Consider the following 17,952-nt stretch of genomic DNA (forward strand, 5'->3'; position numbering starts at 1 on the left):
CCCCAGGAGCCACTCACAGCGTCTCCGCTGGCCAGCGCGGGAAAAAAGCTGGGGCCCAGTGCGCATGCGCAGACCGTCCTCCTCTCCCAACCTCCTTCCCCTTCTCTCCTCGGGTTTTTCGTCTCTCCTCTCGTCCCCCCTACCGCCCCAGCCTCGTCCGTTTGTGGTTTGTCTTGGGCGCTTGCTGTCTTGCTGTCGAGCAACGATCATGCTGTCCCAAAGCAAACAATCAAAACCCGATGGTGTATGACAAATCAACTTTATTTGTCCTCGGGAACTGCCTCGAAAAAGCTACAGTACATATCTTTTTACGTCTTGTAACAGGCTTCACTGGAGCTTTAGGTGCTTCGACATCGAAGGGCAGTTCAAAAGCCAATGCTGAGCTATGTGCGTCGTTGTTGCCGATGGCTGCGGGATAACTAAAACAAAACAAAAAATATATTGATGATCCGTAACTCTGCACGAAAATCACTGCTATGATAGGCAATCGATCTTGATTTCGTATTTGAACAAAAAGGCAGTCGTCACGAATGTTCGTAGATCACAGTGAATGAACGGCTGCGACGCGCATGAGGGGCAGCTAGCATAACCACACATAATTTGATTAACGGCATATCAGAAACGTACAAGTTACGGCAATGCACTGCACAATGAAACGCCGCTAACGTACTGAGTGACTCGTAAATGTTGTACGTAATACACTTAACGTGATAAACCTGCATTACTTCCTTCAGTCACAAAAAAGTAATCAAACTTGTCTTACCATTCACCTGCAGTACGTCGGAAAGAGTGCAGACTTTCTCTCTGACGATTTCTGCGTCCTTTGGGGGTGCACGGATTCCATGTCATGTTCGTCTTCCCGCTGTTGTGATGATGAGGTGGATGTGCCATTCCGTTCTCACATTAGCAGTTCGCCACAATCTAAATCTAAAGCATTCAAAACTCTAAAACTACCCCCTCGCATCTGCGTGCACAACGGTTGCAGTCCGAGAGAACACGCGTGGCCGGACAGACGCGATGTCTCCTCTGTCGTTTTTCTTTCTCCTCCGTTCGACTGCTTCCGTTGAGCGGTTCGCGCGTTCGGATGCTCGCTCCTAAGTCAAATGACTCTCGCCCAATCAGCGCGAAAGAAACTGACGCCAGTTTTTTAGACCAATGAGCATCCAAATATTTATACATATATTGCGCAGCCAATCAGAGATCGTTAGCGCACGCGCGCCGGTGGCGACATTATTTTGGAGGCGGTTGCGTTTCGCTTTAGAGCCGGCGGCTGACGTTGTGCCATGTCACTCCTCACCGGCGGAGCGCGCAACAACGCAGTGCGCTCCAACGAAGGCACGCATATTCAGCCGGCACACGCATTCTTCAACAAGCACACGAGTACAAGGTTCAGGAGGCACACATATTATTCAGCGAGCACAAAGCCGTTTCATACCAACGTGACGGCTTTGTACCTGCTGAAATTTGGCGATGAGGATCGCTGTGCTTGCTATTTGTTAACCGTTACGGCAGCTTCCAGACGGTTACGGCTGTGTACCGGCTGCACTTTCCAAGGGAACTTTTTTAACTGTCACATGTCTGTCACAAGATTTAGAGTGTATGAGAGGCATATAAACACTGCTTACATTGCTAACCTGTCTATCACAAGACCTGTGAGTGGATTGCCAAATTAAAATTCTATAATACAAAAATGATTCTGAAATACATAATTCCAGTAGAAGGGAGACTAAACATTGCCATGACAAAGCACATCGATGTCCGTCATCATCACTTACGTCATCTAGGAGCACGAAACATCATCAACTTTCAGTACCGTGTGTCCGCTGACAACATCGCGGACGCTTTGACGAAACCATTACCACGACCGAGACTGGAAACGTTAAGGCAACGGATGGGGCTCATCAAGGGATAACCTGTCGAGGGGGGGGGGGGGGGGGGGTGTTAGAAGTCGGCATGCTAACCTCGTTGCGTGCGCACCCATTCTGGCGCACCTGCCCCACTTTTCGGACTAAACCCGTCACGTGCACACACACTGTTGCTGCCTCCGAGGTTTACTGCTTTCTAACACTTATCAAGGCCGTTATCCATTGCTAGGAAACAGCGAGCCGTTCTGCCTCTGATTACAGCCCCGCCGCCGTGGTTTCTTTGCGGCTGTTCAAGGGGAGAACAAGCGACAGTTGGATTACTGTAAGTTGATTATTTTATTATTCTTCAGCGTACCCCGTACTCTCTGTCTTCTAATTGTTAGAGCTTCTGCATTTCGACATTTATTTCTACTAAGTAGGCGGTTTTCTTCGCCTATTTCTGATAGGGAAATTTGATTCATGAAAAGGAATTGTGTTGCAAGAAAGAGAGATATGCAAAGCAGACAGGAAGACAATGAGGGTAGGGGTGGGACAATTTCAGCAATTATACAACGCTAACTACTTTTGCTGCATGCGGCAGCGAAGTTTGCCAAACGGACTTGGGTTTCCCCCTCAGCTCGCGTAATCGGCACCGAAGTCTAGCCTCTTTGTAGTGGATTTGCGCCAACTTCCGTGTGCGTGACGCCCGAGATGAGTCTGTCGTTCATTGGGTGCCCGGACCAGAAGTTCTGTCTGGACCAGAAGTGATTTAGTGAGAGCGGCATCCGGAAAGCGGGCCATCAAAATGCACGTCGGAGCGAGCAATGCGGAGACTTCGAGCAAGGAACTTTTCTCTGACCTTCGTAAAGGAAATTCTGCGTGCTGAACAGTTCGAGAGCCTTGCCTCTTAAACATCGCCGATGCCGCGAACGGAAAGCGAAGTCAAAGCTCCACGAAGATCGGACACAGATCAAACAAAACAAACACAATCAGTCGCCTGTCTTCGACTGACTGGTAAGTCATGAGCTATTCAGCGCACATTATGATGAAACATGTAAAACATTCTCTGTAAACTTTGTGCTACTTATATTTCATATACACTTGTTGTTTAAGGTCCCGCTGCGGCCCGTATGTCATAAAACGCAAGGAGATCGAATGCTTGCCCTGCAAGGAGCTCGAAAGCATCCCCGAAGGACCTGCAGCACGATGTGCGTTACAACCCTCGAATATTTCCAACTTCGATGCCTCAATACGGCTGTCCTCACATTTTGAACTCCGTGGGCAGCGCGAACCTATGAGCGCCCATATTCACAAGTAAGTCATATGTGTTCCTACCCAGACAACACACAAAAGTCCCCAAGGTTGTCCATTTCGGTCCCGTCGTCCGCGTCCCATACGGGACAAGTTTCGGATTACCCAGGACGTCCGTCACGGGACACGCTACGGCAACTGTCCCGAGGATATCCGCAGGCTGTCCCACCAGAGCCAGCACGGCACAGAAATGGGTCAGCGTAAACTTTGAAAAAGAATCAACAAATGAGTAAAAGCAGTAACGGCTCATATATGTTGTGGTTGATATCCTTCATGTGGTTGATCCTTTGATATCCTTTGTGGTTGATTTATTGTGGTTGATATCCGGATTTTCTGGATTTTTTTGCGCGAAAACCATTCCGTAGAAATTATTCATTTTACCGCTGTTGGTCATAATGCACGATGAGCTTCTAAATATAAAAAAATAATGAAAATCCAAGAGGTCGATGGGGCAGCGGCTGCTAATAGACACTCCAGCTCACATGGCTGCTGTCATGCACGAGCCTGTAACCACGTTTCAGTTTACCGATTGTGGACCTTTTTGAAAGTTGCACCAGACCTCAGTGGCATATAATCCTGATGCAAAGCCACCAAGAACCACCAGGGAGGGCACAGCAAAATATAGAAGACAATGCTGAAAGTTTTAAAGATCATTATCTGATTGAGGTGCCTCTCGCATCATCAATCATGGTTATTCAAACTTTGCGGTCCTAATGTACTTCAGTAATGAAAACCCGAAGCACATTGGTGAGCTGCTTGTCACCTCTTCAACAAAACAAATAGCCTTTTTTGGCTGTATCACTATCCTTCTTTACTAGTAGGAGCAGCTACCTCTTTTTATGAATGCTAGTTTCAGTGTATCTTATCCTTCTTTATTTGTGCAAATGTCCTTCGCTGTGGTGTGCTTATGTCTGGGCAAAGAGCATGTGTTGCTTTGGAGCCACTTATCACCAGTACATTTAAGATCATTGCAGAGAGACAATGGCTAAATGTGCACTGCAAGCGTGACAGTTTGCTGAAAGTCCTGTGCACGTGATTGCTGTGGCCAAAGTTATTCTGAAGGACACCGTGGCATGCAGACATAGAGAACGATTACGGTTTATTACTTAGCAAGTTCAGGGCCCACACGTTCACCATGTCCTTGTAAACAAATTTTTGTTTAGAGATCAAGAAGTTATTCCAGCAAATTAATGACAAATTTTCTGCACACTTTTGTGTACACATCTGTGTTTCACATTTTGCGTGTCTTAAGTGCTAAGCGTATATGTGCGGAAAAAGTGATAAGCGTATGCTTTGTGTGAATATCCATTTTGTAGATCTTAGTTACGTGCACTACAGAGCATTTACTCATCTTGTACTGCTGCAGAGATTCCTCGATCGCATACATGTCTGGACTCATGTGAGAGCAAGTTTGACGCTACAATGCTCACCATGTCCCCAGCAAAAATTTGTTTAGAAATCAGTAATGTAAAGCAAAGTGACAACACTGTATGTGCATATGTTTTGTGTGCGTAAGGACGCTAGGACACTCTCTCATTTTACTGAGAAGCATACGCTGTGTGTAGATATGGTTTTCACGGGCATTAGTAACATTTACTACAAGTTATTTATTGACCTACTGCTCTTAGAGCTCTTAGCCTGCCATAGCATAGTATTGTTCATGATGCAGAGAATGCATCAAGTCTTGGCCAACATTCCGGTGATCCACGAAACGCCGAATGCCTTGCATGTATGCACTACATTCTCGGGTAAACATAAGCAAGCCCCCGCCACGACTTCCGGTCCTTCCGCAACTAAGGACACTCGGAGCCAGCCGCCATGCAGAATTAAATCTTTCGTTGAAGAGTCGTACACCTCTTCGTGGCAATTTCAATTGTCAGAAAAAGGCATATACGACCTTCTCTGTCCTCAAATCAGAAGCGATAACTGTATCAATCAGCACAGTGGTTGGCGCAGAGCGTGCTGTCTGTGAAACCGGATGTCTTTTTGGCAAAAACCCAAAAGCGGTGCAAAGAGGAATGTATAAATAATGCAAAGAGTTGTTGTTTTGAATGTGCAAAGTTTTCATTTAGCCATGTAACCTCTACTTTTTAACCAGGTAAAAAGATACAAGCGAAAAAAGAGGTTCAGGAAAGATCTTCCACATCCAACCCAGAATTTAAACAATCTACAAGTGGTTTAAATTGTGTTATAAACCACGAGTGTGTGATTCAAAGTTATTATGCAAGTTTTGTTTGCCATATTCAATATATATTTGGTACCAAATTCTAGCGCTGACCTACACGGTGTGCAGTGGCGTAGCCAGACCGCCAAGGTAGGGGGGGCTCGATACGAAACCCCCCCCATTGATCCTGGGTGCGACAACACACAATATACTTGTGCACACCGCAAAATGCGGTAATTGATTTGGGCGTTCACAATACGATTACGCAGTGATGTCCAATGAGGGGGTGTCACGAGATCGGAAGGATTTTGAAAAGCTCATACTCTGAAAACCCCCCCCCTAGCCCCCCGTGGCTACGCCATTGACGGTGTGTTATTAACTTACAGCACCCCCGATGAAACGATGTTTGCAATTACAGGTGTTCTTTTTGTTTAAGTTCCACTTGCAAACTACGATAACACGGTTGGTGGTTGCAAGAGAAACCGTGGACCTGGGAAATCACACACAAAAAAGCTCCGTCCTTCAGACGCTCTCGTTCTGGCAAATACAAAACGTTATCTGTGTACGGAAACAAAGAAGCATTTTATCCCCGGCGTACGTCCGACATGGGTACAAACTGCAGTCACGTCGTCGACCGATGTCGTTGTGGGATGAGTATTATGAAGCTACGCGGCGTACTTCCACACGCGGGGTTACACTTCCTACAGCGGGCACCACAATATTTAAGAAACACCACAATCACGACTGGCAGATCGCCAGAGCATCGTATGTCGTAGTTGCTGGAACTAGAGTGAACACATGAACCATAACGAGAGGATAGAGAGGTAGCAAGAGAGCTGGTGGTATAGATCCATAACTTAAAAACCCGGGCTTTTAAGTTAAGGACATGAACCATGATACGAACACACACGCAACCATAACTCACGCCGGATTGGATACGGATTGAAGTGGCTATTCAGTATCCTGAAATAGCATCGATAGTAGCACCGATTGCAAATGGTGCTCGGTGCAGAGTGTTGGAAAATAGTTCAACGCTTGTTCAGTAGCAATAATTGTTAATGATAGTTATCTGCAATAACAATTGCAGATAATTACTTACTTCAGAATAAGTCTAGGTGATATCGTATATCGTGATATATTTCTCAATGCAGCGATAAATTCAGCAGTGGCTAAAATCCACTAAAACCAGACAACAAACAAATTTACGCTGGCTTCCATATACTTTCTTTTTGAATTTGTGTTAGATTTTTGAACCTATTTTGATTGATATAGAAAATGTACGAAACTCTCCTCGAAACTCGTTGACTGCCTGAGCCAGTGCACGGCCGTCCCTCTTCCTCTTCCTCGGCGGTTTGATGGTCGTGGTGTTTTGGTGGTTCGGCGCGGAAGTTGAAGATGGGTAGTTCAGGCAAGATATTTCCTTGATATTTCACTTCGAACTACATTGAAAGGCTAGGGACATGCCAAAGTTGTCAAAGCGGTCCATGTACAGGCGTGTGCAGCATGATGTAGAAAGCACAGTAGCCCAAGATGTGCTACCCGAAAGTGAAAGTTTTGAAAGTCGTGCGCTCCCAGACCACGGTCCCTCGATCGCTACAGTGGACCCTGATGCGCTCGCTGAACAGCAGAGTGATGTGACATGTCGGGCAGAAGAAAACGCATATCTGACAGGAGGTGCGAGCGCAAAATTCGGAGCTTCTCACGGTAACGAAGAGCAGGTCAGTGCACAGACGCCAACATTGGCAGTGACAGAAGCTCATGATACGGAGGGTTCTAGTGGTTCTGTCCAGTCAACGTGGGTACCGAGGCGTCATGCACCTCCCCTTTGGAAAGCGCAAACGAAGGCCTTCGCACTACGCTGTGTACAGAGCAGGCCTGCAGCGATGTAGATGCTATGCATACATTTTGCACTAAATTGAGGGTTTGGAGTGTGGAATCGGGTACAAAACACAGCCATTTAACCGGCTTGTTGAAGATTTTGCGAACACAACCATCCTTCTCGGATCTCCCAAGTTCAGCAAGGACGTTGCTTAAAACTCCCCGAATCACGTCTAACATTTTAGATATTCCTCCGGGGAAGTACCATCACTTTGGACTCGCATCGGGACTACTGTTCGCGTTGCGGAACACAGAAATGCTGCCAGAAGTGCTGCTGCTGAACGTGAATATAGACGGTTTGCCCCTAACAAAAAGCACAACGGAGCAGTTTTGGCCGATTCTCTGCCATGTCGTAAACTGCAAAAAAAGTGAGCCCTTTGCTGTCGGTGTTTATTGTGGAAACAACAAACCACGTAATGTAAATGAATATTTGCAGCCATTTGTCTCTGAAGTGAACCAGTTACTTCATGATGGAGTCCTCATCAACAGTACTCACGTGGCCATCAAAATTAAAGCATTTGTGTGCGACGCACCTGCCAGGGCATTCATCTTGTGCGTAAAATCTCATTCTGGTTATTTCAGCTGCACAAGGTGCACAACGAAAGGATCGTACAAAAATGGGCACGTATGCTTTCCTGAGATGAATGCTCCATTAAGAGATGATGCGGCATTTAGAGCTGCAACCCAGGAAGAGCATCACACTGGATCAACTATTTTGATGGAGCTTCCTATTGACCTTGTGCAGCAGGTGCCACTTGAGTATATGCACCTTGTATGTTTGGGTGCAATGCGAAAGTTGTTACTTTTGTGGTGCAAGGCCGCATCATCATTTAGAATAAACAGCGAGAAACGTGAAGAACTTTCGCAGAAGAGCATTGCCCTGGGTCAGCATATACCATCCGACTTCAACAGGAAACCCCGTGGCTTGCAAGACCTTGACAGGTGGAAGGCCACTGAGTTTCGAACCATGTTATTGTATACGGGACCAGTGGTACTTTATCAGGTCATACCCAGTGACATGTATGCGAACTATCTGGTCTTGCACGTAGCTGTAACAATCCTGACCAGCCCAGATCTTTATGAAAGGCATTTGGAGTATGCTGAACGTTTGCTTCGGCACTTTGTTGACATGTTTTCTTCAACATATGGCCGCCACCTTATATCGTACAACATCCATGGTCTTCTTCATCTTGCTGCAGATGCTGGAACACATGGACCGTTAGACAGCTGGTCAGCATTTCCTTTTGAAAACCATATGCAAACTTTGAAAAACATGAAAAGGAAACCTGAGAGGGCATTGGAACAACTCGTCAACAGGATCACTGAAAGGAGAAGCGTAATGGAACCAGAGTGTCCGCAGAGCAACCAGATAGCATTTTCCCAAAACACCGCAATGGGCCAGTGATTGACAATTGTCAGGGTTCGCAGTATAAAAAAGTTCAAGTTCCAGGAAAGTTTATGTTGCAAGCAAATGGAAGAGACTGCGTCTGCATGCTAAGTGATGGAAGCGCAGTAGAAATCCAGAACATCATTCTTGCACACCCAGCACAGCAGCCATACATAGTAGGCAGGAAATTCCTGCAAAAGCATGACCTCTACACGTACCCATGCAAATCTGCGATACTTGGGATATATAGAGTGTCAGATATGTCCCCACTGCAGTCATGGCCATTGTCTAACGTGGAGCGCAAATGCGTGAAGCTCCCTTTCGGGACTGCCCATGCCATCATACCACTTCACCATGCTGTGTAGGATGTGTCATCACAATAATTATTTTTTGCCTTCTCCACACTTTGCAGATGAGAAACTGTTCGCAGTCGTAAAATTCCCAGACGAAGAGGACTGTGTTGCGATTGTTCATGTAAATTGGCTGAACGGGGGTGTGTGCATGTGGCCTCCTGAGAAAAATGGCAATAAGCTGCGGGCACTCATTGAAGAAGGAACGATGCCAGCAGAGAATTGGTTCAGACAGAGGTGTCGGCCATTGGGTCTTTTCAGTGAGTATAATTAAACAGTTCCCTCTAATGCATGTGTGAGTCACTACTTAGTGTGCATCTTATACAGGTACCTATGAGCAAGCACGCCAAAAGCTTGCCGTTGCAGAGGTCAGATCAGACCTATCCACTGATCAAGAGCTTGGACGTGGGAAACGACGGCGCATTGTTCGGAGCTTCAGTAGCTCAGATGAAGACGACATCAGTCTGCTTCCCAAGCCACCCACACCACCACCTTGTGTGAAACGTAAGATACAGGGTGTTTCATCGAATGTGATAAAAAAATCTGACTGTCAATGTACTCGCCTGACGATTGTGGGACTTTCGGCAATTATCTTCTGGAAATTTTTGTCACCATTTGGGAAGGCTTTGGCCGATTTCTAGTTGAGGGAAATTTATTTTTGTCAATCAAAATTTGAAATATGAAGTCCTCCACTGATAACTGCAAACCCATCAGGAACTGTGTGCAGTATAGCAAAAGAACTAGTCAGAAAAAAAATAGTGAACATGCTGCTCTAGCCCTGCTTTTTTCTCTAAAAAAAAGTGCAATCAGAAGTGCGGCAAGAGGAGGAAATGTCCACGCCTTCATTTGTTTTCCTTTCTTGTGACAAGACCGTCATTTTTTTTCTTTGCAATAAGACAGTCATCAGCACCAGCAAGATCAAACTGGGGGAAAGAAAGGCGAAAGATGAGGTGGGAACACTTCCTCCTCTTGCTGCACTTCCACATACACTTTTATACGACAATCAAGCAGGCAGGTTAAAGGAGCACTTCGACAAATTTTGTTCAACTACTATTTCTGTTGCTTTACTGTGCATAGGTTTCGTTGAGTCTGCGCTGTACTAGATGCAATAAGCGCATTCCCTACAACAACACCATTACAGTCTCATCACACAAGAAGCCAATCTCGTCACACAAGAAGCCAGGCTCGTCACGAAGTAGCAAAGATCTACCACAAACTCACCAGAGAGCATTCTGCCCGCCATACAGCGACGACGAGGATATTGGTGAGTTATGCTTTACACAATGTGTGTGGTGTTGCAGGATCTTTTGATACTGTGTGAAATGTGCACAAGGCAAGGGTTCGTTCAGTTCTTCTACTCTAAGCCACATGTATATATTTTTCTCAATCGCTATTCTTCTTTGCACGCAATCTTGTGCCTGCTGCTCATGTTAACTGACGATCACCAGCTGATGAACCTGAGGAGGCAATGTGCCATAGCAGTCAGAGGTCATCTGCTGCACCTTCCTTATCAAGCAGCCAGTCGTCTTTACCAACGTCAGCCCGGGGTATTTTTATTTATTTTGTCACATTTACAATATGATGCAGTTGAGACGATGAAATTGCTTTGAGTGTGAGGAAGGGTCAGGTAGCTAAATGCATGGTAGTACACAAGTGGCTTTGCATTGTTTCTATTTCAGGGTCTTGTGTAATGGCATCTGATGACTATGAAGCGGGATATATGCACAACCACCGAATTTCGCCTGCTGTGAAGGGTGAGTGGAATGCGACATTTAGACACAAAATTTGTGGTTGCCATGACTAAAGGAGTACTTATCATTTTAATCAGGAAGCACTGCGTTTAGCCAAGATACTAAAAGTGGGTCAAATGCGCTGCCAGGAAGCGCTGAGAATGCAGGTAAGCGGCAAGTAATATATGATACTGTGTTGTTTAAAAATAGGCAAAATCAAAGTCTTGTTTGCATGTTAAAAGCATTTGAAAGCTTTTCCACTTATTGTGGCAGTTTGTATTCATTGTCACATGCTATAATTAGGCTAATTTTGCTGATCGGACTCGAAAATTAGCAGACTAAAAGTATTGTTTTCCTTTGCCAGTTTTGTATTGCTTTGCTTGCTTGAATACACTACCCCAATAAAAGTTGCTGAGTGTATGAGGCTTGTACTGAACACCGTCCACCCTCAAATCCGTCTTCCCTTACCACGGGGCTTCAATGAGGCATGCACGCACTTCCCTGTCTCTGCTGCATTCTTTCTCGCTCACGAACAGTCTTGTATGGACAGCACAAAACCAGGCAGCGACATCTCATAAACATCATGGAAACATGTTCTTCTGAGACTCTAACACGTGAAAGGATAGAACAAGCAAGATTCACATACCTCAGAACCATGAATATACAAATATTGAAGTTCTGTAAAACTAGACAGCGACAGGACTTGAGCCTGTATATCCTGACTGCCGGTTCAAGGCCTGTCACTGCCTCGCTTTGCCGATGGCTGCCATATTCATGTGCCTAACCTATACCCATGCAACCATGAACTGCTTTTCAGCTTTCCAGAAAAGGGTGCTGACATTGCTACATTCCATCAGATATGAGGTTCAAGATATTTCAAGCCAACTAAGTCACAGTCTATCAAAGTTGAGCATCCACAAAGATGTGGACGAGCACGAGAAGCTTTTTGAGGAGCCTATAAATAACCTGGACGACTTTGTGGAGTTCGACAACCAGCTGCGAAATAACAAACAGAAGCAGACCGAAGTGGTTAGTGATGTGTGATTTTGCATGACCAAGGGCTCTTTGTATGGCATTTGTACATTGTGGCACACCTCATTTCTAGTAGGCATCGAAGTCACAAATACATGAGCAATTGTTCCCTCCGAATGTACCGTAAACCAACTAAAGCACTATATTGCAAGTGCCAGAAAATAAGCAGCAAAATAACAATGGTAGTGTTGTACTCTACAGAGCAACTTGAACTTAATGCAAACGTTGCCTCACGTCAAGCCTTCTCTTCCTACATCCCTACCGGTTCGCTGGATTTCTACCCATCTAACTTTTCTTGTGTATTCATTTGACAGGAATGCTTGCAACCTGTAAATATTTTGAGCTTTGCAGGTGCCTAATGTGGTACATCTGCCATGCCTTTGGCCAGTCACAGAAAAAACTTTTCGAATTAATCTTTGTCAATATATATGAAATGTTGACATTACATGCAATAGTTTCATTGCTCTTTAACAGTGGCTTCCTATGGGGTGTCTGTATTGAAATGTGCCCATTTTTAATAGAAAGAGCGCTGTACGCAGATGAAACTTAAAGTGCATTTGAAGTCCGGTGTTCCCCCACCCACATTTTTCTCCCTGCTGTGTCCAGGCAATTAAGTAATCTCCTATCTTTTTAGTTCTTCACTTTGTAACACAGGGGCACACAAAATGTGTAGACCATGCTAGCAATACACGTCTATCGACTTCTTACAAAAAACATGCACCTGCGGTGTACTCCTCAACTTACAGAAAGTACTGCATGATATACATAATTCCTTTTCTGCAACTGTATTACATTTCCAGAAAGAAACATGGTTTGCATTAGCACAGTTTTCATTTTTACAAAACGTCACAGGACTTGGCTGTTGCTAAAATCAGTTCTGCAGTTAATCGGCTAATTTATGTACCAGCACTTAGCCTTAACCACAGATTATGAGCATATCGTAAATACCAGATTGAGGTCCAGCATTTATATGCTGAAATTGCATGCTGCAATGAATGCAACTCCAGAGGTTGCTCCACATAGAAAGTAATCGGAAGAAAAGAGTGACAGTGATGTCGACATCTTCGCCCTGGCTAGTCGTTAGCGTAGCAACATTACCTGGAACGCAGCCACCCCAACCTGGATTACCATGATAGGTATTTCTTTTTTGTCGTTTCGTTCTGTTTGTCCTATCATCTGCGCTCTCACAAAATGCAGGCAGGAAAAACATATGATAACCGTCATCTGCATTGCCTGCTTCCAATGCTGCTATTGTGGAAAGCCAGATGGGGGATGTCGATGTTATTGTCGCCCTCTTTCTCATTCAGGCTTCGAGGTGAAGTAATAGGGTCGATAACCCAAGCAGAGAGAGCTGAAGCACTCTCACTTCAGCGAGTGGCTGGTAAATATGGAGGTTCGGCTTGAACTTCACAATCGCAACATGCTCTCCCAATGAAAAGAAAGCTATTATACCACTGCAGTTATTCATTGCTTAATTGCACAAGTGACTGCATTCAAATGAGATGCTCCTTTAAGTGAGCTTCATATGTGTCCCAGTCAGTGTGATTTAGGGTCACCAGCAGAGAGTAGCAGTTCACAGGTTGGCAGTAGCATGAAGGATGCTGCTCTTTCGTTAACAAATCATTCGTTTGCTTTGGGTCCTAACAATGCAGGGTGCTTTTTGCAGCCGAATGCCAACTTGCATAATTGTTGTGTTTCGTATGCATTTAAGAGCAGTTTACGTGATGCCCGTGTTCTGTTCCCCAACACACTCTAGAAGTGTAAAGCCCACATCTCTCCACTAAAATGTGTAGTCAGGTGTATTTTAAAGGCTCTGAATCGCTTCAAATGATGTCGTCAGCATACAGCGCAAGCTCTAATGACAGTGATCAGTGGACCTCTAATTCTTGTGGATGTTTTCTGGGCTAATTCTATCTGAAATCGAACAAGCCGGTACATTTAATGGCTCAAATGAATGGGGAAAAATATATTGAAGCCATTGGTAAGTCAGGAGAAATAAATTTTCTGAATTCTCTGCATGGTTCAGAAAACAGGAGAAGAGGAAAAAACTGCCTCTGAAAAGATGTCGCTGCATGCGGGTTTGAGCGTCACCTGCAAGGCTATTTCTTGTCACAGTATAGTGATATCTTACTCTGCTTTAGACCAGCTATGGTGCAGGAGGATCCTGCATTGTCAGTGCTGTGTCATTTTTTTTATTCATCTGATTATAACACTGTTATGAATGCAAACACTCAGAATGGCTTCAACTGATAGCAGTTAGTTTTCAGGCGAAGTCATGCTTTTTATTCCGTCTTAGCACTGCGAAGCGACTGTGGCTGTCAGTGGCGTACAGATGTGGACACAAGGAGAGGTGTAATAAATTCAGTGCACCGTAAGCAATACAGTAACCAACACAAGGCTTGACGTTTCGGGTCTTATGTTGTTTACTGTGTTGCTTGCCGGTGCGCTGAATTTGATACACATGTCTACTCCCGGCCTCTGGACTATATTCAAATGGAGAAAGTATAGCAGGAATGAGTGTGTGTGTGTATGTGTGTGGGGGGGGGGTGTAGCATGCATCCTGGGCTGACTTCAGGAGGAACTGTGCCGACATTCACCTGGAAAGTCGTGAAAACAAAGGCTGAAACACTGCGTGAAAAAAAAAAATCGATTTTGCCACATGTATACAGAGTACAGATGCTGATAAAAATTTACGGAACACCAGAGCGACGTATCTCTTGATCGGAACGAGATCATAGCAGACAAGGAGTGGAACACTTACTGAGAGGTGCATGGAGTACCCTGTCACCTGTTTTTAAGTCTATCTACTCCTGTTTGCAGCAATGGTATCGCTCCGATGGCTATATACACCGCTCCGGTGTTTCGTAAACTTTTGTCGGGAGCTGTACCACTGTTTAACTGTGCTCTTCGTATTGAGCCGACAAGAATATTCACAGTGCACCTACCCATCAAGTCCGAATTTTAATTTTTCTTCTGTGTGTAGACTAAGGCCTCTCTACGATATATGAAATTTTCGAGGCAATTTTTTGGTAGGCTTTTGTAAACAATGGCTCCTGAAAGTCTTCATTTTTCGGAGGTACCTAAAGAGGTATCACTTCCGTTCGTGATACAATAGAGCAACAAATTACATATCATTCACCAGCCCTATGAATAATAAATCTTATCAGTTTTGTAAATTGCCTGGAAAGTTGCACTGAATATGGTGCTTTGTGATGCTTTGAGTCAACTTCTAAAATGTTTTCCCAGATAAACAAAAACAGACACAACACTGTCTATGCAGGAGCCTCTTGTGCCATAGGTAGTCTAAAGCCAGAACAAAAAAATCTCTATAATGTGACACGAAAGAGCCTTGCAGAGGACGCTCAAACCCCCACACAACGACATCTTCTGAGAGGCAGTCCTTTCCCTTTGCCCGATCTCGCACGGTGCAGCACAGGATATTCTGAAAGTGTTTTGTCTCTCCTAGCTCACCAATGTGTTCAACATATATTTTCCTCCGTTCATTCGAGACATCAAATGCTTGTTCAATTTGTGATAGAACTAACCTCTGGTATGCATTGACACATGTACTGACACTAAATAGACTTTTCTGCTTTACTCCTCACCATACAGCGTACATTCCTGGCAATGTTTGGAGGCCGTGGCACTGCAGACCACGTGGCACGAATCCTGTCTCGTGTTATCACGAATGACCTTGCCACAGAATTCAGCTGGTTTGGCGCAAGGGGAAAAGATCGTTCAAAGACCTTGCATTCGCAGACCTACTTTGTGGTAAGTATAGCCTAACTTGAGAGGGTTTGCTACTTTGCTAACAGTGGCATAAAATCATGCTAGTTATAACAGAGAAAATATTTAATTGGGTGTTCTTGCAAACAGATAATTTAGACATGATGGAAAGTGCATGACATGTAACATTTGACCCTTAGGTAATCTTGATTCCCTTTTGATGGAACAAACTGCCATAAGAGAGCACAGCTGGAGAAGCCATCTTCTATATTCCTATTGTTTCTTTTACCTCATAGTTATTCTGCTTCCCCACATTCAGTATGCGAAGTTTAGCTGTGTTTTCCTTACAAGGAAGTGATTTGGAAAACCACTGACTCCATCTACAAAGCTTCTCAATTTTTTAATAGGAGATGCCTTGAACAAGAATTCTGTCAAATTCTAGCTGTCTGGAGTTTCTGCTGAAGGGCTTCATTAAAATATTTATTGTGCATCTCTGATAATTAGCCAACTTGTATTTGCATAACTTGTTGTCAGCACTACCTGTCTTTTTGTGTATACAGGCGCACAAAACATGCCTGTGTGTACATGTTCATGTGACACTTGTACAGGTTGTACAATGTACACAATGTACAGGTTGTGAGTTTAGAAAAGCAGACTTGGAGTATTTAGGAGGTACACACAATTCAGCTGACTGGACTATTGCTTACTACTACTTATTACTTTTACAAATCTGTAGAGTCCATCAGATCTTCACTGCCAAAGGACAAGCAGAACACAACGTTCAAGGATATTGAAGATGCAGTGAAATCATGGCTACGTCATGCAAAAGAAAGGAAGGACAGGCAGGCAGAAAAGACGAGCAAAGGGGGGTCATCGTAAGCCTCAACTATATTGTGTTTGGGCTGTCAATCCTCATTGCATTCTCTAGTTTAGAATGTGTATGCCATTGTGCCTTGTGTGTTACTTTTATAGCACGGTATGCCCCAGCAGACAGGCTCTGTTGCTGCTTTTCTTGTTGGGTTTCTCTACCAACACAAATACCCCTCGCATATAGCCCACATATTCTGTTGTGATTTCTCGTCATAGTCACAGTGCTGTGGTGGTGGATGGTAAGGACAGCTCCATGTGGTGCTCTGACACAGCACTTGCAGTCGCGACATAGGACAATGTGTGACCTGATCTTACCAACGTCACAAAGAACAAGGCACAAGGCCTCGGTCACCCTATGACACAGCCGCAAGTGTCATTCGCCAGTCTGGTTGATATTGAAACGTCGCAAGCATACATTCCTTCGAACACAACAGTACTCGGATGTTTTAGCAGAATAACGTATTGGTAGACTGTGCAAGGTAATTGTGAACACAAACAAATTAGTTACTGTAAGTCACCAAGGGTCGACACAAGTTTTTCACTGGGACATGTCACTGCGGAAGGTCCACAGGGTACCAAAAATGCCAGAGGTAAAATTCAAATTAGGGATTTTATTTAATGTACATAGTGTGCAAATGCGATCTCTAACGTCAGTTTATAGCCAATGTGTCAAAGCTCCCCGCCGAAGGGGAAGTTCATCGGTGGTGTGAGCTGTTTCTGAACTATCCAGGCATGGTACTTAAGTGAAAACAGTGTGCATATACTATGTTCTTCGTTACTGTAATTCAAGGACATTTAGAGCATTTTTAAGAGTTTTCTTGTCAGGGGTGCTGTCATATGGATGTTTCATGATACGTTTTTACCACTTTTATGCCTCACGGGACTGTTCATTCAGCAAACAATTTCTCATCTGCAAAGTGACTGCTTGTATTATTTTTGAGTGTTCTATTTGATGATGTCTTTTAGAAAACTGTGTAATTTCGTTCTGTTTTAGCAGCGCATAGCTGATTGTTCTCTGTGCACTATACTGACATATATCACATTCAGTTGCTCAGTTTTCACTGTGATACATTGCGGTTGTGTGATATTTTCATATATTTCTATGTGGACGTGTGTCTCGAAAATTTCTAGCACCCTTCTAGTCAAGGATGTTAAAGTCTAAGTTTACGGACTTGCGCATATCCTTTCTATTACTGTTGTAAGTTACACGAATATGTTATATTGCGAATTCAATGTAAAAAAAAGTTTGGTGAATGTATGTGTTTCATATTTTTTGTAATACTGTTCAGTGTATGGTGAAACGAATAAATATAACAGGGGCACATCAATGCATGGTGATATTTCATATTTTCTTGAGTGTGTACAACAATAAAGAACCATATACAATGGTACCAAACACGTCCGACATATGTAATAAAGCGACATCGCCAGGATTTCTCGCGGACAACCCGGGATGTGCCATAGGGACGTCATATGACGTCCAAGAGACGTCACAAATAGCTCCCCAGGACGTCCCCAATGTCCCATGCAGGATACCCTTTGACGTCCGTGGGATGTCATTGTGTTGTCTGGGAGCCGGCGTCCATGAATGCTCGCTCAACGTCGTCGGCAAGTTGCGAAGAAAGCGAGCAGATGGGTACTATACATGGCCTTGACCAGT

At 44.4% G+C, this 17,952-nt stretch overlaps 1 protein-coding gene across 4 annotated transcripts; it reads left to right on the plus strand.

Moving 5' to 3' along the window:
• The first annotated feature begins 3,045 nt into the window (after positions 1-3,045).
• Positions 3,046-16,530, plus strand: LOC135370345 (uncharacterized). 4 transcript variants are annotated; one of them, XM_064604075.1, is made up of 11 exons: positions 3,046-3,158; positions 6,592-6,727; positions 8,997-9,194; positions 9,262-9,438; positions 10,076-10,198; positions 10,383-10,481; positions 10,614-10,688; positions 10,763-10,831; positions 11,482-11,693; positions 15,309-15,467; positions 16,159-16,530. In XM_064604075.1, exons 2-11 carry the CDS (start codon positions 6,715-6,717, stop codon positions 16,225-16,227), a joined length of 1,194 nt encoding a protein of 397 aa, XP_064460145.1. In that variant the 5' UTR covers positions 3,046-3,158; positions 6,592-6,714; the 3' UTR covers positions 16,228-16,530. The 4 variants fall into 4 exon arrangements, with proteins under 4 accessions (XP_064460145.1, XP_064460146.1, XP_064460144.1 ...); XM_064604076.1 differs by lacking the exon at positions 6,592-6,727; XM_064604074.1 differs by lacking the exon at positions 3,046-3,158 and having other exon boundaries at positions 6,097-6,727.
• The last annotated feature ends 1,422 nt before the right edge of the window (positions 16,531-17,952 follow it).

Source organism: Ornithodoros turicata, chromosome 10 (genome assembly GCF_037126465.1).
Source record: "Ornithodoros turicata isolate Travis chromosome 10, ASM3712646v1, whole genome shotgun sequence".
Lineage (NCBI taxonomy): Eukaryota > Metazoa > Arthropoda > Arachnida > Ixodida > Argasidae > Ornithodoros > Ornithodoros turicata.

Coding starts and splice junctions, on each gene's coding strand:
- LOC135370345 (XM_064604073.1), top strand. CDS start 8,918: ATGCCATCATACCACTTCACCATGCTGTGTAGGATGTGTCATCACAAT. Junction 9,195..9,261: donor TCGGCCATTGGGTCTTTTCA/GTGAGTATAATT, acceptor CATCTTATACAG/GTACCTATGAGCAAGCACGC. Junction 15,468..16,158: donor ATTCGCAGACCTACTTTGTG/GTAAGTATAGCC, acceptor ACAAATCTGTAG/AGTCCATCAGATCTTCACTG.